The following is a 22,306-nucleotide window of genomic DNA, read 5'->3' as shown; positions in this document are numbered from 1 at the left end:
AGGTACCGTTACATACTACTACAACCGCCGCTCCCACTTCTACCAATTGCCCCTCGTTTTTTTTTTCTGGCGTTCCCCCCCAACAAGCCACAGTACAATACATGCCAACTTTGATTTGGTAAACAGCAACCAGACTCAACTTAATTGTTGATTGTTGCATTGTGTACCTGGCAATTTTTCTTGCCATTTGGGACATCTCAATCGACGCATACCACAACACAACCGGTTTCCCTTCTTACACTCCTTTAAATTGATTCATCGCATTCGTTGTGATCTTCAAAATGATGGAGAATTACCAAAAACTGGAGAAAATTGGTGAAGGTATGTCTAGCCTCTGATCTTGAATCCCCAATATATCACAATACTCTTGCCTTCTCCCTGCGTCGATCAATTCTGGTTTGCTAATTGAATATCTGTCTACAGGCACCTACGGTGTCGTTTACAAAGCCCGGGATCTCTCTCATGGCGGCCGCATCGTCGCATTGAAGAAGATTCGACTTGAATCCGAAGATGAAGGTGTACCAAGCACTGCCATCCGAGAAATCTCTCTTCTGAAGGAGATGCGAGACCCCAATATCGTTCGACTGTTTAACATCGTCCACGCTGAGGGGCATAAGCTGTACCTTGTCTTCGAGTTTCTCGACCTCGACCTAAAGAAGTATATGGAGGCGCTTCCCATCAGCGATGGCGGTCGTGGTAAAGCTCTTCCTGAAGGCTCCGGCCCCGAGTTGGGACGGCTTGGATTGGGCGATGGTATGGTCCGACGATTCATGAGCCAGCTTTGCGAGGGTATCCGATACTGCCACAGCCATCGAATTCTACACAGAGATCTGAAGCCGCAGAACTTGCTGATTGACCGTGACGGAAACCTGAAGCTTGCTGACTTTGGTCTGGCACGCGCCTTTGGCGTTCCTCTTCGTACCTATACTCATGAGGTCGTCACGCTCTGGTACCGAGCCCCCGAGATCTTGCTTGGTGGCCGACAGTATTCCACCGGTGTCGATATGTGGTCTGTGGGATGCATCTTTGCCGAGATGTGCACCAAAAAGGCATTGTTCCCTGGAGACTCGGAGATCGACCAGATCTTCAAGACTTTCCGGTAAGTCCTAACATACCAACTCGACTCGTGTGAATGATGCTCACATTACTTTAGCCTACTAGGAACGCCTACTGAAGAGGTTTGGCCTGGCGTGACCTCTTATCCCGACTTCAAGGCATCCTTTCCTAAGTGGATTCGGGATACCTCGCAGAGCTTATGCTCCAACCTCGACGAAGTTGGCTTAGATCTCCTTGAAGCTCTCCTCGTTTACGACCCTGCCGGCCGAATGTCAGCGAAGCAAGCCTGCCACCACCCTTACTTCAACAAACTTCATCAGCAGGGTCGCTTCGGGAGCAACGCATATGCTTAAGTGATATCTCACTTTTCCGAGCAGTATAACATAAGACGGCCTATCCGAAGCAGAGAATATTCCTATTAGCAAGAAGTATTATTCTTGTCTTTCAGGATACGGCAATTCAGACGTTGGAGCGCCCAATGATGCTTTGCAACACTATTACTCAAGTACATTTCCACTCAAGCATCGTTGATTACGCTACGACCTGAATGGGTCGCTCGCACAAAGAAGCTCGAGCTCTCTTCATTTCTCCCATGTTTTCGAAACCTACGCGGCATATGAACAGGGGTTTTACAGGGCGTTGAAAGGGGGGTTACTCTGGCATTTAAGAGGAGTCAGGAGGGGAACAGGGACTTACGGATGAGAAGCACCTCTTTTCTCTTATTTTACGAGAAGGGGCTGATATGCATTAGTCTGATAGCCCCATCAGGTCTCGGACTGTCCGGCCGCACCTGAAATGGGCTCTTTTCTTTTCCTATCTGAACTAATTGCTCACCTGAGACGATGTATATTCGCTCGCATGGAGGTAGGGTAACTAAGACTCGATTGCATTCCCAATGGTAGTTTTGACTTTTCTATAATTTGTCCAAGAATGAATGTGTCCTAACGATGATGACCCCCTTTCTCTTTATGCTACTGAGATTGTGGACTTTTCGTGATTAATTTTTATACCTATCTAATATCTAATTCTTGAAGTTGAATCCAGGCGATGGATATCGAATAGAATTTCGGATGGTGTCCCCTGATTTATCTGGTTAGCAACTGTCGACGTTTCGTTGCAAGTATTGGCAAAAGGGTATTACCGGTATTATCATATATCCATATCCTAAAGTTTATGTGATGTCTGTTTCAAGGTTCGAAGTTGGCCACTACATACTACCCTACCTAGGGTAGGTAGTTATGTACTACATATTGATGTAATCAAGTCTCGCTCCTAATATTTGCCTACGCTAAGGGACAGAATAGCCTGTCTACCTTCAAAATAGTACGTAGATAATTCAGATCAATGTTAGATCATTGATAGTAGGTACTACTAGGTAGGTACGCGTACCTTTTTTGATCGTTAACCTTAAACTTTCCAGGGTGGAGTGCATTTTAGTCGCTGACAGGTGGATCCCGACAGGGGATATTGCAGGGACTAGGACGACTAGTCCAACTGTAAATCGAGTGACGTGACGTTGGTGGTTTGAACAGATGATTACATAACCACTTTTTTTTAATTGATGCACCTAGCGATAGTTAACTAATTGGGGCCGCGTCGCGCGCCATGGAACATCTACACTTTTAACACTTTTACTCCAAGGGCAACTATCTATCATTCAACGTTGTAGAGCACGCGCAATTTTTTCCATTCGCTTCACCATTCAAATCAACTAATTGCAATTCCATACCGACATGCGCATTACAATACCAATCATTCAGTCATCATGCGCGTCATTAAACCGTCGTGGCTAAGCCATAAAGGTGATCACCCTTGGATCATTGCTGCTGATTTGTTTCGCGAAGCTGACATTATTCTACAAAGGCGAACAGAAGGACTTCGAGGTGTATAGCTGCCATATATCACCGGACGGAAAGAGACTCGCTACTGCTGGCGGAGGTATGTCCATCATATACGCGATGCAGAATCGCCAATGATCTTGCTTACGCTAATGCATTTCCTGTATAGATGGCCACGTCCGAGTTTGGTCGACGGAATCCATCTATAACACCGACGACCCCTCATACACAAAACCGAGACAGCTTTGCCATATGAGCCATCATCTAGGCACTATTCATTCCGTGCGATTCTCACCTAATGGTCGCTATCTCGCATCCGGAGCCGACGACAAGATTATTTGCATATACCAGCTCGAGAGCGGTCCGCCCGCCATCGCCCCTTTCGGAACGAATGAGCCGCCCCCAGTCGAAAACTGGAAAACCTCGAGACGATTGATAGGACACGACAATGATGTTCAGGATCTAGCTTGGTCTTACGATGGTTCCATACTCGTTTCCGTGGGTTTAGATTCAAAAGTAGTTATTTGGTCAGGTCATACTTTCGAGAAGTTAAAGGTCCTCGGAAATCACCAAAGTCATGTCAAAGGGATTACGTTCGACCCTGCCAACAAGTTCTTTGCTACCGCTAGTGACGATCGATCTATCAAAATATTCCGATTCACTCCACCCGCCCCCAATGCCACTCAACACGACATGGTGAATAATTTCCAGCTCGAGACTACAATCAGCTCCCCCTTCAAATCCTCTCCTTTAACAACGTATTTCCGAAGGTGCTCTTGGTCACCCGACGGAAACCATATTGCGGCAGCTAACGCTGTTAATGGTCCTGTCAGCTCAGTGGCCATCATCGAACGAAATAGATGGGACAGTGAGATCAACTTGATAGGACACGAGGGTCCAACGGAAGTCTGCATGTTCTCTCCTAGGCTTTTCCACACGAAAAAGCCTGTTGAGAATGGCACGGCCAATGGCCATTCCGGAGAATCGTTAGTAACGGTAATCGCTTCCGCCGGCCAGGACAAGACGCTCAGCGTTTGGAACACCAATACCTCAAGACCTGTTGTTATCCTACAAGATTTAGCAGCGAAATCGATATCCGACCTCGCCTGGACTCCTGATGGGCAAATTTTGTTTGCGTCAAGTCTTGATGGTGGCATTGTTGCAGTCAAATTTGAGACGGGGGAATTGGGCTGGGTAGCTAACCTAGAGGAGACTGACAAGGCTCTATCCAAGTATGGAGCTTCGCGGAAAGCCATGGGAATATCTGAAGATGTAGATGGACTTCAGCTAGAAAATCATAGCAAAGAAGGTGAGAGAAAAGGGGCAGAATCACGGATGGGAGCACTCATGGGTGACTTTCATCCGCTCCCGAAAGATGCACCGCCTACGACAAACGGCGTCAAGCACACCGCCACAACACCGAACATACAGCCGACAAATGGCCAAACGGAATCTCAACCAGAAAAGGACCAAGCTCCAGCCCCCGAAGCAGAGGAGTCGGCTGATAAATCAGCTCAGCGAGTGATTGAACTAAAATCACGTGTAACAATTACCAAGGATGGGAAGAAAAGGGTAGCACCGATGCTCATTTCATCATCTGGAACTGGCCAATCCTCATTACCCCAAAGCCAGTTGGTTGGGTCCAGCTCGAAAGCTGCACAGAATGATACGCCACAAACTATACTAGACCTCTCGAAACCGTACGACGGACTGCCAGAAGGTGGCTTAGCCGCTATGCTACTGGGTAATAAACGGAAAGCGGTGATTACGGAAGACGAAGAGGAGGAAGAGCACCCTAGCAAACGAACTTCTACAGGGCCGAGGACCATAATGAGAAATGGGGCCGAAGGTCTGGAGCCCGCGGCCCTCGAACCACCTAAGCAAGGTCTGTTACCCACGCCTGACTATTTACGGCCAGCAGTCCTCAACCCCTCCATTGCGATGTCACAAGTTCGTTTAGCAGTGCCCAAAGTGAGATCACACATTCTACGTCCGCTAGAGAGAGGTGTTCTGCTTGAGGATAGCACTGCGGATGAGGCATCTCGAATTTCCGAAAACATTATCTTGGAAGCCAAGAACCCGGTTTCGATTAGGGAGCCTTCGCATATCACAGCCACAAAGCGTGGTTCCGTACTTTGGCAAGATTACCTTCCACGAGCTATTATTCTTGTGACAGGCAGTAAGAGGTTCTGGGCTGCCGCCTGCGAGGATGGCAGCTTGTATACGTGGACGCCGGCGGGCCGTCGACTGATAAATGCCATGGTTTTGGAGTCTCAGCCGGTAATTCTGGAATCTCGTGACTGGTGGCTACTTTGCGTTACGGCTGTGGGTATGTGCTACGTCTGGAATATTAACACTCTCTCCTCACCCCATCCACCCGTATCGCTAGGGCCTGTATTAGAAATAGCCGTCAGCTCTCTGCAGATGCACAGTGCCATGCCAGCTCCTGGCGTCACCTCTGCGCACCTGAACTCGAGTGGTCATATCATCGTCACACTTACTACTGGCGACGGATATTACTATTCTCCCACTATGTTTACCTGGCAACGACTCTCTGAATCGTGGTGGGCAGTGGGTAGTCAATATTGGAACAGCAATGATTCCTCAGTCGGAGCTCTGCAGTCAACGGCAGTCGGCGCGGTCTCTCCCAAGGATGGCCAGATTGACGAAGCAACCGTCTCAGCCGGCATTATTCCCTTCCTAGAGAGGCACACAACAAATGAGTTCCTGCTAAAGGGCAGGGCATACACACTGCAACGCCTAATCAAAACCTTGCTGTCAAAGGATAGCTTCGAGTCTTTCGAGTCCAGTGTCAGCATCGCTCACCTCGAGAATCGTATTGCCGGAGCCTTACAGTTAGGCGCAAAGGAAGAATTCCGACTCTACCTGCTCATGTACGCCAAACGAATTGGCGCAGAAGGCCACAGAGGTAAAGTAGAAGAGCTCTTGAACACCTTACTGGGCGGGGTGTTGCAAGACAAGAAAGAGGAGAGTGATCCGGCAGGCCAGGGCTGGCATAGCAAGGGCGATTTTATCTGCGGATGGGATCGGAAGGAACTTCTCAAGGGCGTTGTGATGATTCTAGGTAAGCTTTTTTTTCTTCTTTTTTCCTTTCTTTTCCTTTTCTGCTCTAAATACCTCAAAAATCGTGTGAATGCCTAAGGCACTAACTATCACCGTGCAGGGAAGTATAGGGAACTTCAGCGCCTAACTGTACAATACGCGAGAGTCCTCGACCTGACGCAAGAGGGCGACATGACAGGCGAGCCCATGGTTATTGAGACGTGATGGATTTGTTTTAACACACCTACCTACCTACCTACCTACCTGAGGGAGAGTTTGGTGCGTGGGGTGGGCGGTTCGTTGTTTGATAATCAACTGTTTCTTCATTTCAGGTGTCCAATAACCGACATGTAAGGTAAACCAAATCCACACTGCATATAATTAACATGGAGGTGTCAGATGTATCATAGCTTAAAATTCACGTATGACCATGCCATACATATCAGGTTCCAACATTAGTGCCTAGGTACCTACCTACCCAAGTACTAGGCATGAAACAAAATGGTGATGTTGTCTTTGTGGCGCTCAGGATATGCGTGACTTAGGTTAGGACAGATGATGATGATGATGAGGGAGGGGAGGGAACGCGCCAGTGAAGAGCCCCCCCCCCTAAAGGTCGATTCCGCCTCAACACGTCTATTCAAGATAGAAAAGGCAGTTGCGACTCAGCATTCACTGTGGCGTTTCTCCTATACTGGCAGTGTACAATGCAGTACTGTGCCTACTCCCTCGGTAACTACCTACTCTAAAATAGGCCGTGCCAGGTGCAATGAATGGATAAGGGAACCACCCACACTCCCTCCTCCTCCGACTTGAATGGAAAGTTGTTTGCTCCAATGTTCCCAGTAACCCAACCACAAGCAATCTACAACTTCCAAACTTCACCTTCAGGCACAATACAATCTTGTTCCTGAAACAACACTAACCATTAACCACGCCTAGCAAAATCCAAAAGTCCAAAATTGGCGGGAAATTCAAAGAAGACCTGCCATCTATCAACAATCACCACCCGCCTTTCATCTTCAAGTTCACCAACCTTCCTATCAGATTATCATTCTCACTCACTATCCTTGAACGTCTTTCGGACTCAAATCGAGGCAATACACCTAATCATTACTTTCGCTATTGTTCATTTGAACCTTCCATTTCACTCGAATCCTCTTCTTCACACCTAGCTTTTCGACTTCCTAACTTAGGAACAACTCCTTCACATATTCGCCGTTGCATTCGCTTTATTCCCTCTATCAAGAGTCAATATCACGGTCGCATTACTTTTCGGCTTTCCTATGTCGAGTATTATGCCTTGAACTTGGGTAGGGACAACCTTCATCTACCCTCGTCACTGCTTCAACTCCTACTGACATGTAATAGAGGAATTTCAAGATGTCTTCCGCGTATCCTCGCCATCTCGCTGGCCAAAGTGCTCGAATTGCTACTCGATCGGCCAGCGGTGGTGGTCATATTGCGTCTCGATCTGGCTCATCCCATGAGGATCTCCTCATCCCTCTAGGTCTCGTCCCTCAACTGAACGACGACGAGAGTTCGATTCTGGCAAGTCCTCCTATTATCGTAGACGAACCATCTCGTAATGGAATCAAGGGATATAGTTGGGGATTCTTGTCGCGTCAAATGAGGTACGTAACGTCTAGCATCGATGGGACCGTGTCATCCGTTAATACTACTCCTGTTTCTCAAAGGCCATTCTCTTTACGCAAGACATCGCTCCTATTATTGGCGTCATTTCTTGTCGGCAGTACTTGGGTATTCAGCAAGGATGCGAAGAAGCTACCCAGCCAGGAGATGCCGATCATCGACTCCTATGTTCCTCCGATTCCCCATCCGCCCGCAGGATACACCATCCAAGCAGAAGGTCCTCATCCAATTCAGTGGCTTCGCAAGAATACCTTCCTAGACATCCAGGACCTGTCTTTGAGTCAACTACAGGAGTTGACAGAAACAAGACCAAAGGCGGCTTTCATCTCCCTTGTGCGAAATGAGGAAGTTGACGACATGGTTTCCAGCATCGTTCAGATAGAGACACGTTTTAACTCTCGCCAGACCCACCGATACGATTGGGTATTCTTCAATAATGAGGAATTCACCGAGAGATTCAAGGTTGCTGTGTCTGCAGCGACTAATTCCCAATGCCACTTTGAGCGAATCCCAGAAGAGCATTGGAGTATTCCACCCTGGATCGATATAACTCGTTTTGATGTCGGTCGCCAGTTTATGGGAGGCATCGGTGTGGGCAAAGCATGGCTACAGAGCTACCACCACATGTGTCGCTGGAACGCCGGCATATTCGCATTAGAGAAGCGTCTTGCTGATTATGACTGGTTCTGGCGGGTTGAACCTGCAGTAAGTCGATTGTTGACTGTGACTCTGCCTCTCGATAGTCCCCTCCCTCCATGGGTCCTAGTACTGGACAAAATGCTTTTTATCAGTTGTTTGTATTCTGAAGCTGACAGAGAATCTCATAGGTGAAATTTCACTGCGATATCAATTACGACGTATTCCGATTCATGGAAGATAACGATATGGCGTACGGATTCAACATGGCCATTCTCGATGACGCTCGATCCTTTCCATCCCTCTGGGAAAGAACTAGGGCTTTCATTGACCATAATGAAGAGCTGATCGACGAAGATGCTGATTTTAATTGGCTGCTGCACACAGCCGATGATCAAGATCATACTATCCGCCCACAGACAGGTGTTGAGGCTCAGATTGATGGGGAGTACAATAATTGCCAGTTCTACTCCAACTTCGAAATCGGGTCTCTTAACTTCTTCCGTGGCAAGGAACACATGGCATATTTCGATCATCTGGATAGAGCTGGTGGGTTCTATTATGAGCGGTTCGGAGATGCTCCCGTTCATACACTTAGCGTTAGCATGTTTCTGCCCAAGACTCGCATTTGGTATTTCCGTGATATCGGCTACGCACATGGTCTTTGCGAACAATGTCCCCCCCACGAGCATCACCTAGGACCCGAGCCGAACTCGAATGGCCTACTATCTAGAGATGTTAGGCAACAAGCAGCTTCTACCAGAGTTGATGAAGGTAACACGTCAACCGTAGCTGCAGGACCATTCGAAAGCCTTGGAAGTAGTCATCGACGATGGAATACTATGGCCCAAGATGTTGAGCGCCAGAAAGGAATCCCTGGACTCTCCTGTGGTTGTACTGTGAGTGCGATCGACAACAATAACGCCAAGCTGGTGCCTTATGAGTCGAAGCAGCGCAAACCCGCAGACCCGTGCATTCGTAAGTTCCTTGGTGGTGAATGGCTCGTTAGGGAGAACAGGAAGTCTGATTTCAATAGTGTCACAGAAATTGTTGCGGATAGTGATGGTCCTAAGTACGTTTTGGATGGCCGAGATGGTAGGATCATCCACTAGAGGCACATTCCAAAGAGCAGTACTATACACAAGTATTGTCCTTGGTTCGTTTTGGGGTCTGCTTTGGACTGTCAGCCAGCTTATCCCATCATCTGGCATCGATAACCCACATAAATTATATCTTCATGTTCCTCTGAACTGGGACCAGCAAGACGACAGAGTCAAGGTGATTCTTCAAGGACCCTAGATGTCCTAGTAGAGCCAATCATCCATATTGTCGTGTCTGCGTGAGACCGATCACCATTAGCAGGACGATTTTCGGCACTGCACCTTTGCCCATCACAGCCCCTTCTTCAGTCTTTGATATATCACGCAATAAACCCCCTTTTCTCTTTGCTCTAGTCGGGCCAATCTTTGACCTCACTGCTGTGATGCATTACGAGCTCGTTCATGATATCAAGATTCGACATGACTTACTAACATATGACCTGACAGACAACAAGATCTTTCTCTATGAGATCGCTTTTCTTTTTTTGTCTTTTCTTTGCCTTTTCCTCGACAAGGTTCACTAGCCTCTGACTGCTTTACAAGTGAGCAGGTTTTTTTCTTTTTTTTCCTTCTCACATCAGCTCATCGCTACTACAAATTACCTGGAGAGCAGCTGCCCCGATATATGCCCAGGGTAAGTACGAAACCAACGCATATCCACTTTGTGGTGCCATCGTTCCCGAGCCCTCTTACCCTACCTAGGTAGCTTTGTACATAGTATATCGTGACAAAGGGAAATCACCAGGGGAGTCAATCTGATGTTGTCGTACCAGTGGAACCTTTTTATTTACTCATGGGACTTGCCTGTGCTACCTACTATGTACATAGTACCTACGTAGCCTACCTAGGGAATTTACTCGAGGTGCTCCTGTCTTACCAATACATGTGTATCTACATAATAAGCAGCACACTACCTAGGGTACCTAGGGCATGTAGTAGGTACATAATTGGGTTTGCTGAATGAGGGAATAAATACACACTAGGTACAAGGGGTAGGCTTGCATTTTTGCTACTTGTCGCTGATAATGACGATACTTGATTAAGAGGATGATGATGGTAACCGTGATGTTTTCTTCTTAGTGTTGGAGGGGGTGGGTGAGGGGTTGCTGGAATTGCCTACCCTACCTAGTAAGTAAGTAGGTAGTGAATGAAAAATAATAGCTTGGTGTCTTCAAGTTGTGAGGCTGTGGTAGGTGTTGAGTGGTGTAGAGTAGATGTGACACCAAATTCGAAAGGTGGTGTGTCGTGTCCTGCTGTAGGGTACCCTGGGTACCTAGGTATGAACTTGTAAGATTGAAAGAACACAAGGGCCTCCTTTTTCATAGAATCTTTGCATATATGTGCCCAGGGGATTTCACTCATGTCTGCCTTGTGTCTGCCTCGGCAACGCCTGACAATCATTTATTTTCACAGGATGTAACTACCTATGGCATTGGGCTGCTGCTGACGAGGTTCAGCCCGTCTATGCATGGCGTTAATAATCACATGACTTTGTGACTTTACACATTTCTCAAGATCTCCAAGGACAGCACAGCCTTCCCCCCTCGCTTTAAAGCTTATCCCTCTAACTAGTTGTGATCTGGAAATACCTGGAAATACAAACACCGTGATATCCAATATTTACCTATATTGATACCTGATAATCACAATAGCCACTCAAATGTCGCTACCCAGGAACAAGACAGAAGTTGTCATGGGCCGAGTATATCTGCTGAACTGTCTGGGAGAGGCATCTAGAACACGCATGGCACATTAGACAATGGGCATGACTTTAACAGTAGGCATAATAGCGTTATACAGTTTCTAGTTTCCGACTAACCTCAACGTCTCAGTGCCGCACATCCACGATAACACCATCTTATTGAATGCCCCTTTCGCCGGAGAGAAGCAAAAATCATATCTCAGACTCCAAAAACTCGAATCGCTCAAGTTTGAGCAGATAGATGCGCGTCGGACAAATATCGAGAGAGCTCATAAAGGGACTTGCCAATGGCTCCAGAAAACTTCACAGTATCACGATTGGCTAGACCCAACAAGTTTCAAGCACACAGAGGTCTCCTGTGGATCAAAGGGAAGCCAACGTTGATGAAAGCTATACTTTCCCAAGCTTAATGGAAACTGAAGAAGAACATAATCATTTCCTTCCTTTTCAACGCACGTGGGGATGAGCCAGAGAAGTCTACAGTAGGCTTATATCGCTCACTGTTGTTGCAGCTACTTAAAGCGCAACCAGATCTCCAGGGAATACTTGACTCTATTGGGATGGGACATGATTGGAACATTGAATCACTAGAGTCACTGTTCGAGGAGTCAGTAAAAGGAATGGCCAATGCATCGATCTACTGTTTCGTCGACGCTTATAACATATGGCAACTTTACGGCCCGAAGATTATTGTATCGTCTGGATTGCCCCTCTAGAGATCGAGGCACAGGCTGCTTCGCATATGCTGGACCATAAACTTGCTGGCGGGTTCCCTACTGGCCCTGGGGACGATTACATATTCCAGCATGGCGATATGTGTGGACATAACGTGGTCATGGCGACTTTTCCCGCTGGGCAAGAATACGGAACCTGTTTCGTGCGAATAAGAACATAGCTAGGAGAGATAATGTCATCCTCAGTGGCAATGGGGTTCAAAACGCAGGCCCTGGAACTATAACGATCGGTGGAGACGTTGCCCTAAGAATCAGAATAACTATAGTTATCGGCTTATTCCGCGAATGTTTTCCCACGAAAGTATCTCTTCAAAAGCTTATCCTTTCATCCCCGTAACATATGTAGTTGCAACAACTTAAAAACCAAGAGAAATACTAAATAGTCTAAAAGAACCTTAGAAAGATTAATGTTCTTATTTAGGGCTCTTAGGTACATGTAGCTTCCCTGTAGAAGAGTCTTGACTAGACCTAAATCGAGTCCAGGGCTACGTCATCATTTACAACAACATCCTGGAAGTGCCAGCCTGTAAGAAGTCAACACAGGTAGGTGCATGCCTAGGTACTACTAGGTAGTGGCATAGTACCTACCAGGTCCTACCTACTATGTATTGTACCTAGTCTATACCCCCATATACTCCCATCATACATATTCACTGTTCAATATTCAATGCTATTAAAACATTATATCATCATTTACAATAGAGACAAATCAATATTTAAACCATGCCCAATTCCCTGAACATAGCTCTAAGGAACACCAGCAATTCCGACCAAGTATACGCATACATCACCGGAATAGCCCTTCAACATGGCGGACAACGCTGCATACTCCAAGCCGACGGACACGGCCTCTACTTCCCCCAGAACCCTCCACGAATCTGTTCTCCCCTAGCCGAAGACTGCGCCATCCCCCTCGGCCCACCGGGCAGCACCGTCACCGTCACGATCCCGCAGATGGCCGGCGGCCGCATCTGGGTGTCGCGGGGCGGGAAGCTCACGTTTCTCCTGAACCCGGGGCCGGCGCTCGTCGAGCCCAGCGTGCTGAACCCGACCGACCCGAACCGGGACCTCGACTTCGGCTTCTGCGAGTTCACCCTCAACGACGCCCAGCTCTACGCCAACCTCACTTACGTCGACTTTGTGCCCCGCCTGCCCCTCGCCATGACCCTCACCCGGGTCTCCGGCTCCGCCCAGCACGTCGCTGGCATGCCCCCCGAAGGCCTGGACCGTCTCGCCGCCGACCTGCGCGAGCAGGCGCGCAGCGACGGGCTCCCGTGGGATAGGCTGGTTGTCGAGCGCAACGGCACGGTCCTCCGCGTGCTGAACCCCACGCACGGGAACGGCGTCGGCGCGCGGTTCAGCGGGTACTTCGAGCCGTTCGTCGACGCAGTATGGGCGCGCTACCGAGAAAGGCAGCAACAAGCCCTGATGATAGACACGCAAGCGGCGCCGGGCGTGCTGCGGGCGGACTTCACGAGCGACAGCGAGGTCGTGGTCGGGAAGGAGAGGTTCGGCAGGCCGAGCACGGCGGACATCCTGGGGTGCAACAGCGGGCCGTTCACGACGGGGCCGTCGCCCGTGCGCAACGCCATCATCCCGCGGCTCGCCGCGGCCTTCGCCCGCTCCGCCCTGCTCGAAGACCACCGCCACCCCTCGCCCCCGGACACGTTCTACCGCCGGGAGCCGACGAACCACTACGCCCGCCTCGTGCACGCGCACACCGTCGACGGGAAGGGCTACGCGTTCGCCTACGACGACGTGCAGCCGAGCGGCGGCGACGATCAGTCCGGGAAGGTCAATGCGGGGGACCCGGTCCTGCTTACGGTGACGGTGGGGGGAGGCCTGGCACAATAGAATGCGCCGGCTCCCGGGTTTGCGAATCTTATCATGGCGTGGTGTTCTTAGTCCCTAACTTTACCGAGTTGGGTTGGGTTGCATTAGTTACGAGACACATTAGACGTAGACGAGTTCTAAAAGGTTTCACTAGTTGATGCTTGAAAAGGGGAGGTGGCGCTTTTTTTCAACGACGGATTTAACGAGCAAAAAGGTCCCTGAAAAACGGAGCTCGGTGTATTGGCGCGCTTCAAGGCCACGACAGAAATGGTTTGGGTATGAGGCAGTTAATTGTCTTTTTGCACTCTGTCACACCTTTCTATCAAGGTAGTACTTCGTATTCCATAGCGTTTAGAATATGGGCTCAATTTTGTACTACCCAATGATTAATTGGCCCTTTTAGGCTCGATTAAGTTGATGATTTAGAGCGATAGGTATTGAAGTGAAGATGACCTAACGAGCTGTGTGGGGGCACTAGAACCACCAGCAAGCAATAGGGGCACCTTGAGATTCATAGGTTTTCTCATGGGGGTTTCCGACAACAACTTAATACTAAAGAACGAAAGTCGGAAAACGCCTGCACTCTTCCAATCGACGATAAAAATGAACCCCTATTTGGGTACCTACCTAGGTGCCTACTAAACTTAGGTAGGTATTGTACTCAAGCACCCATTATACTATATAGTTACAGCGAAAACTTATAGTTATAATGGATAGCAACATTGAATGGCGTACATATGTAAATATTATTTGCTGTGCACGCTGTGAAGTAAATAAATCCTAATACGAGGGTATTGACCTTACCACGATTGATCCTGGTCACCAAGGGTTCGCTCAATGTATTTATTTATTTATGGTTAGTTACCAGGACGGGAGGATCCAGCACTAACTAAATGTTACGATGTCACCAGCTGTTTCTTATTTCAACGGCACTCGATGTAGGTATGTATTTTACTGCGCACACCTATAGGTAGGTACAAGTACAACTTGCACCAGCCAGTTAAATATCCCACGCACTTCAGCAACTTCAACTTCCAGGCAAGTAATCTATATATAAATATATCTAACGTCGACGGCACTTGCGGCTCCAGCTAAACAGTCTAACCTACATACTGTAGGTAGGTACGTATCCATATATATCCCAATAACTACATGATATATATGCATGGTAGGTAATAAATAACCTGTCTAACCTCTAATTGTATGTGTACATGTCCAAAAGCTTTTGTTTTTATTTCATAACCAAAATACCAGGTATGTATCATACGTATGTATGTACCATTCACCAGAACGCTTTTTCTTCTTGAGATTTTATACGGGGGCAGGAGGCGAAATCCAACATCTATAACGTTAAATGACCATATTTACCTAGTTTGCATCGTATCCTTCCTTTCATTGCACAGCACAGCACAGCACAGCGCACTCGTGGGTAACGTAAGTTAAGTTCCCCCCGAAAAAAAAAAGAAGATTTATTTGTTTACTGTCGCAGATTAATTGTGGTTAGAATGTGAACGTGTGATGGGGACTACGCAGACGGTGCAATGGCTACTTACGCAGGAGAGGTCGTAGCTCGGCGCGAGGGAGCCGAGATCGCCGGCGGGGAAGATGCCGAAGTCCGGGTCGGCCTGGCCCCACTGGGACTCCTGGAGGTCGTACCACCAGAGGTTGACGCCCTGGGCGACGAGGCCGCACGCGATGTCCTGCCAGTACTTGCGCGCGTTCTCGGGGCTCGGCACCGCCTGGTTGACGGTCTTGCCCGCGATCGGCCACCCGGTCTCGGTCACCCAGACGGGCTTGTCCCCGGCGAGGGCGATGGTCTTGTCGAGGCCGTCGTGGAAGCGCGCGTGCGCGTCCCCGATGCTGTTCGCCTTCGTCTGCTCCCAGTAGGGGTACCCGTCGAAGCCGAGCCAGGAGATGTTGTCGATGACGGCGCGGTTCGTGTCGTTGAGGAAGGAGTCGTACGTGTCGACGTGGCCGATCGGGCTGTCGGCGAGCGGCGTGCCCGCGACGGCGCTGCGCACCTGGTTGATGCAGTCGATGAGTTTCGCCGCCGGCAGGCCCACCTCGTTGTTGGCGTCGCGGTAGAGGTCCTCGCTGCCGACGGAGATGCCCACCACGAGGTCCGTGAACGCCGATCCGTACTGGCTGATGGCCGCCTTAAGAGCCGCGATCTCGTTGGTGATGGCTTGGTCGCTGCCCGACACCCATAAGCCCAAGAGTAAGGTGGTCTGGGTTTCGATGGCTGCTGGGATGGCGCTGATGACATCGCTGGCGGTTCCCCATTGGACTGTGCAAGAAAATTAGCTACAACCCTGTAACCTCAAGCTCAGAAGAAAAAAAATTAGCATAAAAGCTTACTCATCGAGTACAGACGAGCACTCGTCCATCCGTTGGTACCCGGAAGGTTCTTGGCTTTGTTGAATTCGTAGGTGAAGTCAGCCTGTTGCTTGGCAGCTTGGTTGAGGAAGAAAGCTCCGTAGTTGAAGCCCTTGATTCCGGAGTTGGCGGCACCGGCAGCCATGGCAGTGCTGGCGGTGGCCGCGAGGCCGAGGACCGACGACGAGAAACGCATCGTTTTTTCGGTACCTTATGTGTATTATCGTATTAGGGACAACTAGAGCGAATGACAGAATGAGCGAGTGATAGCTACAATAACATGCAGCGATGAGGTTTTTATGATGCCGAGCGAATGAAGGGAGGGGTTTGTGTTGTGATGGTGAAGGAAGAGAAAAAAAAAAAAGAAGAAAGGAAAAGGATCAGCGGTTTCTATAAAAAAGATTCAGATTCGGTTAAGGGATCGAAAATCCGCATCACATCAACTTGCATGCATCTGCCAACACCTGGGCGGACAGGGAAGGAATTCATGATTCCCATTCGTCTGTCCGCTCCAGGAATAGACGATCACTCCACAACGTCGATGTGCTAGTCACTGTCCAGTGGATATGCCGGCACTACGCCGCTGTATACCGCTGTATACGCCCCTGAACTCGTATTGGCGACCCACATTCCGCTCAGCCTCAAATTTCCACAGGTGCCAACGAATGAAGTGTGTGTGAGGAATCATGCAAACTACTAGTGTAGTTATAATACATAGTGTAGGGTCGGAAAGATTGTTCGTGAATCGATCAGTTACCTACCTAGAATTCCCGTTCTCTTGAAATATCTTATTAGATATAGTAAGTTGCACAACTTACTATGTTAATACGTACTCAGTAATATTATATTAGTTGGCATGACTTGGCAGCTCAACTCCCGAGTCTTTAGCGAGTTGAACTGTCATCTCAGGGGTTAAAAGTGGATACCTCTCCTTTTTTTCAAGTACTTTTAGTTGTAAATATTTACATAACCTGTTTGCCTAACCTAGTGGTTGCTCACCTACTTTTCGAAATACTGACGAGGTAACTGACTACCTAGGTACCTACATAAATCAAAACATCTAGAAAGCATAAGAGTTGAGTCTTATGAAAAAGAGTGCAACTCAGATCACTAGTCACTCAACATTGAAGTTAGCGATAACTCTACCTGTAGTAGAGGGCTCCAAAGCTAGAACTCTTAGCGCCCCTATACCAACCACAAATTAATAAACTAACACATCCAGCTTCCACCTAACGAAGCTTACCAAAGAACCCAACGGAGCATGACAGTATAAAATGGAGCAAACCAGCTTTACTTTGCCGTCGTTCAAGGACAACAAAACAATGGGGGTAGCGACGGCGCAAACGCAGCTCTGCTGTCACACCAAAAGAGAATGTACGCCGCCATTACACACCGCAACGCCATAATCCAGATAAACAAGCCATGTGCATAACAAAAAGATTGCTTAAGTCTATGCCTAAGGGTCTTTCGTGATGATGTAGCCTCAGAATTAATTTTCTTTGATTTTCTTTTACCAGCGCGTGGTGCACGTTACCGATCATTAGTTAGATAACTACAGTACTTACATTAAATATCACCTCCCTTCCGAAGCGCGCGCTTCTTCTGAGGGTGTGTCGAACAGCTGTGACAGCTGTTGATCGACAGTGTCCGAATCATCGCCCGAGTCCGGCGATAGCTCGACGGTGTTGTCGTCATGTGCACTGTCTTCGGTGTTACCTGCAAAAAAGGACCTTTTGGAGAGCTGCTTCACATTGGACCTCATCCCGCTCATTCTGCGGACGGCCTCCCGGTATAATGTTCCTTTGAAGGTCACCGGTTGGCCTGCCTGGCTTGACTGATTTGGTCGCCCTCTTCGATCGGGGGTGTTTCTGGTGTTTCTACTGGTGTTTCTGTCCTGGTAGCTTCTCCTCTGCTTGCAGTCTTTTGCCCAGTGACCCCTCTTCCCGCAGTTGAAACAGAGAGTGCCTTCCTTTGCTGCGAAACCCTCCTCCGAGGCCGTTCCGACCTTTCGGTCGTCGGTCCTTGGGTCAGAAATCGTCGACTTGCGAGCGCTGTCGGGTATGGTGTCGGTTGCATCTCGCTGTAGTACTTTTGCAACTCCCGGCGTCGTGGGGGTGGCCTCTGTTATCTCCATGTGCGCGGCATCAGCCCCAGTTATTTCTCCTATCCCAGTACAGCCCAGCACATCCCAACATATCTAAGCACATCCTTCGAGCCTCCTATCCATCATTACGCCTATAAGTGCAGTCCATCACAGGTAGCATCGCAGGCTACCGGCTGAAAGTTGCGAATCCGTGTCGCCGAACAATATGGCAAGGGTCCACCGAAGGGGTAGCTAGAACAAAGACGGCTTGCCGGGTAGGTTTTATCCTTTATGTAATCGGAGATAGACGGTCTTGCCAACTTTGAATGATACGGGGCGGTGTTTGGTAGGTATCGTATCTTGCCTTAGCTTCTGCTGCTGCGAAGTCTGCTGCTTCTTTGGCTTCCTTTTGATATGTTTGTCTTAGTATATCTATGTTGACACCGTTTACTAGTGCTTCTAAAGCGGAGAGGAGAGCTCTGGATTCTCCAATGTGCTGGTATATTCAGCTTGTATGCGAGCGGTCCCACTCGCTGCGTGACTGTGAGGGGACCAACTCTTTGGATGGATCATTTTCTGGGGGGTTTGCCTGGCAGGTTGTATCCTTTGTGTAGGCGGAGGTAGACCGTTTGAAGATCCTTGTTTAGGAGGCAATAAAATGGTCAGTTAGGTATAACGCTGGACCGTTGATTTTCAAGAGTACGAGACCCATTCTTCTCGCGAAGGACGGGCTCATCAACTCAATCAATGAGCCACAATCAACGATCACTCTGATTTTGACACCATGGACCGCACACGCGTTGAACCCGTCGAATCAGTAGTTGTTGGCTCAGGCACCCAGCCGACGCTGTTCGCCGGAAAATGAGTTGTTGACTCGACACCTCCCATCACTGAATAAACTGGTCTGGCCTTTTTCCTCGATCTAACTTCTGGTTTAGTGCTTAGTTGAAGTAATCGAGACAACTCGGCGATCGAGGGTCGGGCTCTGAGATCGTGTACACACTCATGCAGCATATAACGGCGATATACAACCTGCTAAACCTCGCTTTTCGAGTGGGCGTAGTTTGACCTGGCAGAAGTCCTCAAACTGGGCATGGCTGCTCTTGGAGTCTTGGCCTTATACCGAAGAAAGTAGCACAGAGCCCTGGGCCGCACGGGAGGTTGCCATACCCTCCACCTTTCTGGATATTTGGAATTAAAGTTCCACTGCTTAAGGAACTCGAAAGAGGCTGTCTGCTCCATAGCTGGCGGCCTCTGCAGATATTTTATATATGCTGCGGCCGACTCTTCCGTGTCCCCTTCGCCGACAATGTCACTAGGTCAGTCCGGCGCCTCCTCGTGGCTGTCCTGGCAATATGTATTGAAATCTCCTTGCCATTATAGTGCTGTAGTTGTAGGCTCCGTTGGCAATGGTTTGCGAGAAGGACAATGTGAGTGAGAAGTTCAGAAGGGGAATGAAAAGCTGTTCAATGCGAGATATATAGGTACCTACCCTAAGTAGGGTAATTTACAGTTTTGGACCTTCCTGGACCATAATGGTGTTGACGCGGAAGTCTCACTATTAGGTAGTCTAGGTTACAGTCTTAGGGCAGGCGCATGCTACTCTCTTGAGGACATGACATGATCGATGACATGATCGATGGCATATCATGGCATGACATGACATCTTCTATAACTTTAGTTTACATAAACCTCCCTAGTTCCATCATGATACCATTATTATGCTTTTCATGCTTTCCATGCTTTCCATAGAACTCAGAATTGCCCTAACCATAATTTTATCGACCTCAATCGTGTCTCGTTCTGCTTGAAATAATCAAACATCTCCCCATCTCGTTTGGCCCACATCCGTCGCACTGCCTCCCATGTAAATTGATTACCGTCCAGTCCGACTTCCTTAATAGAGGCATGCTTCAGCACGCTTTCTACCCAAGCATGGCAACCTGCTTCTCGCTCTTTCGTGAGCATGGCTGATGCCTCTCGCAGCCTTGGAGTCGCGGCCTCCTCTTGGGCCTGCAGGTCAAACAGGAAACGCATCGCCACGTCGATCTTCACCCGCACAACACTGAATTCATTGGCCAGCTTGCTCTCTTCCAAACCCAGTGGGATTGTCTTCCCTTCCTTAATCAGCCCCTCAAATGAAACGGGCTGGCTTAGATGTTCATCGTCCCCAGTCCGCACCAGCAGCACGCTACACTCGGGCATCAGCTGCTCCAGCCATGGACCAACTGTCTGGAGCTGTTGCAAGCCGCTGATATTTGGATTTGGCTGTACCGGACACTCCACGGGCAACACGTTCTCGTCCGCCAGAAGAATCACGGCGCGGAACAAATAGTGCAAAGACAAGCCGTGCTCCCTCCATGTCCGTGTTGTCTCAGTTGGTACTGGGAAGCTAGAATAAGGAGGGTAGTTTATTCGTAGATGCACAACCTCGCTCTCGAGACGGGCCGCCGTCGCATCGCACAGTCGGCGGTGGGCAGCCACGAGGCTGGGGATGGTCCAGCTCGCGGCCTCACTCTCGGGCAGGCGCAACGACTTGGCGAAGAAGTGCCATCGCTGGAGGTTGGGTCGCCCACCATGCAGCTCATGCCATTTGCGGTAAATGTAGCAGCCCAGTCGGTGGTCCAGGTAACCGTGGCGGTGATCCAGCCAGTCTCGGAGGTCAAAGTTTTCGTGGGTGGAACGGCCGCTCACGAAGTACACAGCTGTATGCTTATTCGCGTAGTCGCAAATGTCAGGGAACCATTTCATGGAGTCAATGTCTTGATGCTGAGGCGCCGGTGCCATCCCGAGATTGCGCGCCCAACCTTCCAGGAACGTGTCGTGCAAGCGCATCGCAAGGGATGCTTCTTCGTGAAAAATGTCTTCGAGGTGGCCCCGAACTAATTCTAGCTCTTCTGGGGTGAGGGGGGTAGATGCGACACGCACAGCATATTTCTGGTTGAACAGAGTGAGGCCCTTGTCTTCCGGGCCTGTATACGAGTCCTCAGGCAGCATATAGGGTGCGAATGGAAATTCTCCGCTCATTCCTTTCTCTTTTGTCTCAGATGTGGTTTGGTGTTCGTGAGAATCCATCGTGCTTTGGTAATGCGTTATGCAGCTGTGATACGTAATACGCGATAATATGGTAGGTTGTAGGTGACAAAATGGATTGGGATTTGTTTTGATTTTCTAGATACCGGAGTAGGCATATAGCATGATCAATGATGAAATAAATATTGATGCCTGAGGTTTCTTGAAGCATGAGTCACGGTAGATATCGTAGACCTTGGATATGTACCTAGGTACAGCATAAGCAGGTATCCAACTGGATTGCCCCTATTCACAGGACCTTGATGAACAAAGGTCCATTCCATTATCCATTTCTTACTCGCCATAGCCCCAGAAGTATAATCTATGAGATTCCGTGACTGTGTATTACCTAGGTCATGGGAAATATCGTGCTTATTAGGCGAATCACCCCAATTCTCGAGCAAGCCTCAAGGCTTCAAGTAGCTTTGAGATATCCAGAGCGTGATTGCATGCTCTTACTTAGGTACTCAGGGGTGATATAGGTAGTGAGGAGAATAAAGCTAGTCATACCAGAAACTTCACGCCGAGAAAGAACCGTCGAACTGATGGGCAAACTGAAATTCATTATAACCTCTTTGCGGTTCTTGTGCTTGCCTAAATATGCCAATATTGATAGATTAATGACGTGTGGACTCGAGAGAGGCATCAATGCTTGGGAAACTGGAATACAAGTGAATCCAGTCATGGCAAATAGATAGGATATTCCCTCTAAGGCAAGTACGGCCATCACGATAGCTTCGTAGAAGCAAACACTAAAATATCCCTTTGAATGTATAAGGCATTCTTGCAAATGTGAGAGTTTTAGACATAAGAGAAGTATGGTTATAGACAATCGTCGCCGGAAGCTTGCGTTCAGTACAACCACAAAGTAACTGTCTCGCCCTCAGACAAGGAAGAGCTCTCTATACCTAACCAGCAGCAATCCAACCTCTCTCCTATCGAAAGCAACCTTAGGTACAAAACAACTCCAACGCGTATATCGAGTCTTCGCACATAGTAGATCATGTGTACATTTATCAGACAACGCTGCTACTGCAACCGGTGTGACCAGTTGATCAGGATGGAGATCGTGGGAAGGCGGTACTGCCGCAACCAGGGAACGAGTAATTGCTTCACGTCGGCCAGGAGCGAGCAAAATGTTAGGATATGGTGCGGCTGTC

General features: G+C 48.7%; 8 protein-coding genes across 8 annotated transcripts; 5 read left to right on the top strand and 3 right to left on the bottom strand.

Moving 5' to 3' along the window:
* Positions 1–281: 281 nt before the first annotated feature.
* Positions 282–1,409, top strand: GGS25DRAFT_520833 (Pkinase-domain-containing protein; the record flags this gene model as incomplete). The annotated part of the gene is made up of 3 exons (XM_049263952.1): positions 282–321; positions 424–1,099; positions 1,154–1,409. The coding sequence occupies 3 exons, from the start codon at positions 282–284 to the stop codon at positions 1,407–1,409; spliced, it is 972 nt and encodes a 323-aa protein (XP_049118005.1).
* A 1,253-nt stretch (positions 1,410–2,662) lies between these two features.
* Positions 2,663–6,448, top strand: GGS25DRAFT_487149 (Hira-domain-containing protein). The gene is made up of 4 exons (XM_049260691.1): positions 2,663–2,858; positions 2,920–2,994; positions 3,064–5,979; positions 6,079–6,448. Exons 1-4 carry the CDS (start codon positions 2,822–2,824, stop codon positions 6,180–6,182), a joined length of 3,132 nt encoding a protein of 1,043 aa, XP_049118004.1. The 5' UTR covers positions 2,663–2,821; the 3' UTR covers positions 6,183–6,448.
* A 609-nt stretch (positions 6,449–7,057) lies between these two features.
* On the top strand, positions 7,058–9,701 carry GGS25DRAFT_243098 (glycolipid 2-alpha-mannosyltransferase-domain-containing protein). Its single transcript, XM_049257135.1, has 3 exons — positions 7,058–7,591; positions 7,655–8,315; positions 8,438–9,701. Exons 1-3 carry the CDS (start codon positions 7,341–7,343, stop codon positions 9,356–9,358), a joined length of 1,833 nt encoding a protein of 610 aa, XP_049118003.1. The 5' UTR covers positions 7,058–7,340; the 3' UTR covers positions 9,359–9,701.
* Positions 9,702–11,572: 1,871 nt separating this feature from the next.
* GGS25DRAFT_243060 (uncharacterized protein) lies at positions 11,573–12,025 on the top strand. Its single transcript, XM_049257134.1, has one exon. It carries the CDS (start codon positions 11,713–11,715, stop codon positions 11,941–11,943), a length of 231 nt encoding a protein of 76 aa, XP_049118002.1. The 5' UTR covers positions 11,573–11,712; the 3' UTR covers positions 11,944–12,025.
* A 304-nt stretch (positions 12,026–12,329) lies between these two features.
* GGS25DRAFT_487144 (glycoside hydrolase family 64 protein) lies at positions 12,330–14,063 on the top strand. The gene has a single exon (XM_049260690.1). The coding sequence runs from the start codon at positions 12,506–12,508 to the stop codon at positions 13,634–13,636; it is 1,131 nt and encodes a 376-aa protein (XP_049118001.1). The 5' UTR covers positions 12,330–12,505; the 3' UTR covers positions 13,637–14,063.
* Positions 14,064–15,105: 1,042 nt separating this feature from the next.
* GGS25DRAFT_520829 (glycoside hydrolase family 17 protein) lies at positions 15,106–16,187 on the bottom strand (the record flags this gene model as incomplete). The annotated part of the gene is made up of 2 exons (XM_049263951.1): positions 15,106–15,902; positions 15,974–16,187. 2 exons carry the CDS (start codon positions 16,185–16,187, stop codon positions 15,106–15,108), a joined length of 1,011 nt encoding a protein of 336 aa, XP_049118000.1.
* A 1,203-nt stretch (positions 16,188–17,390) lies between these two features.
* Positions 17,391–18,125, bottom strand: GGS25DRAFT_530978 (uncharacterized protein; the record flags this gene model as incomplete). Its single annotated transcript, XM_049265448.1, has 1 exon — positions 17,391–18,125. The coding sequence occupies one exon, from the start codon at positions 18,123–18,125 to the stop codon at positions 17,565–17,567; it is 561 nt and encodes a 186-aa protein (XP_049117999.1). The 3' UTR covers positions 17,391–17,564.
* Positions 18,126–19,829: 1,704 nt separating this feature from the next.
* Positions 19,830–21,149, bottom strand: GGS25DRAFT_520827 (uncharacterized protein; the record flags this gene model as incomplete). The annotated part of the gene is made up of 1 exon (XM_049263950.1): positions 19,830–21,149. One exon carries the CDS (start codon positions 21,147–21,149, stop codon positions 19,830–19,832), a length of 1,320 nt encoding a protein of 439 aa, XP_049117998.1.
* Between the last annotated feature and the right edge of the window lie 1,157 nt (positions 21,150–22,306).

Source organism: Hypoxylon fragiforme, assembly GCF_022984875.1.
Source record: "Hypoxylon fragiforme strain CBS 206.31 chromosome Unknown GGS25scaffold_4, whole genome shotgun sequence".
In the NCBI taxonomy this organism is placed as follows: Eukaryota; Fungi; Ascomycota; class Sordariomycetes; order Xylariales; family Hypoxylaceae; genus Hypoxylon; species Hypoxylon fragiforme.
This window is presented reverse-complemented; position numbering and strand designations above follow the sequence as displayed.

Bases quoted from the DNA above. Each gene is read 5' to 3' on its own strand.
- GGS25DRAFT_487149 (XM_049260691.1), top strand. From the start codon at position 2,822: ATGCGCGTCATTAAACCGTCGTGGCTAAGCCATAAAG. The intron at 2,859-2,919 runs GTGATCACCCTT...TATTCTACAAAG, and splicing joins GTCGTGGCTAAGCCATAAAG to GCGAACAGAAGGACTTCGAG. The intron at 5,980-6,078 runs GTAAGCTTTTTT...ATCACCGTGCAG, and splicing joins GGGCGTTGTGATGATTCTAG to GGAAGTATAGGGAACTTCAG.
- GGS25DRAFT_243098 (XM_049257135.1), top strand. From the start codon at position 7,341: ATGTCTTCCGCGTATCCTCGCCATCTCGCTGGCCAAAGTGCTCGAATT. The intron at 7,592-7,654 runs GTACGTAACGTC...TGTTTCTCAAAG, and splicing joins TTCTTGTCGCGTCAAATGAG to GCCATTCTCTTTACGCAAGA. The intron at 8,316-8,437 runs GTAAGTCGATTG...AGAATCTCATAG, and splicing joins TCTGGCGGGTTGAACCTGCA to GTGAAATTTCACTGCGATAT.
- GGS25DRAFT_243060 (XM_049257134.1), top strand. From the start codon at position 11,713: ATGGCAACTTTACGGCCCGAAGATTATTGTATCGTCTGGATTGCCCCT.
- GGS25DRAFT_487144 (XM_049260690.1), top strand. From the start codon at position 12,506: ATGCCCAATTCCCTGAACATAGCTCTAAGGAACACCAGCAATTCCGAC.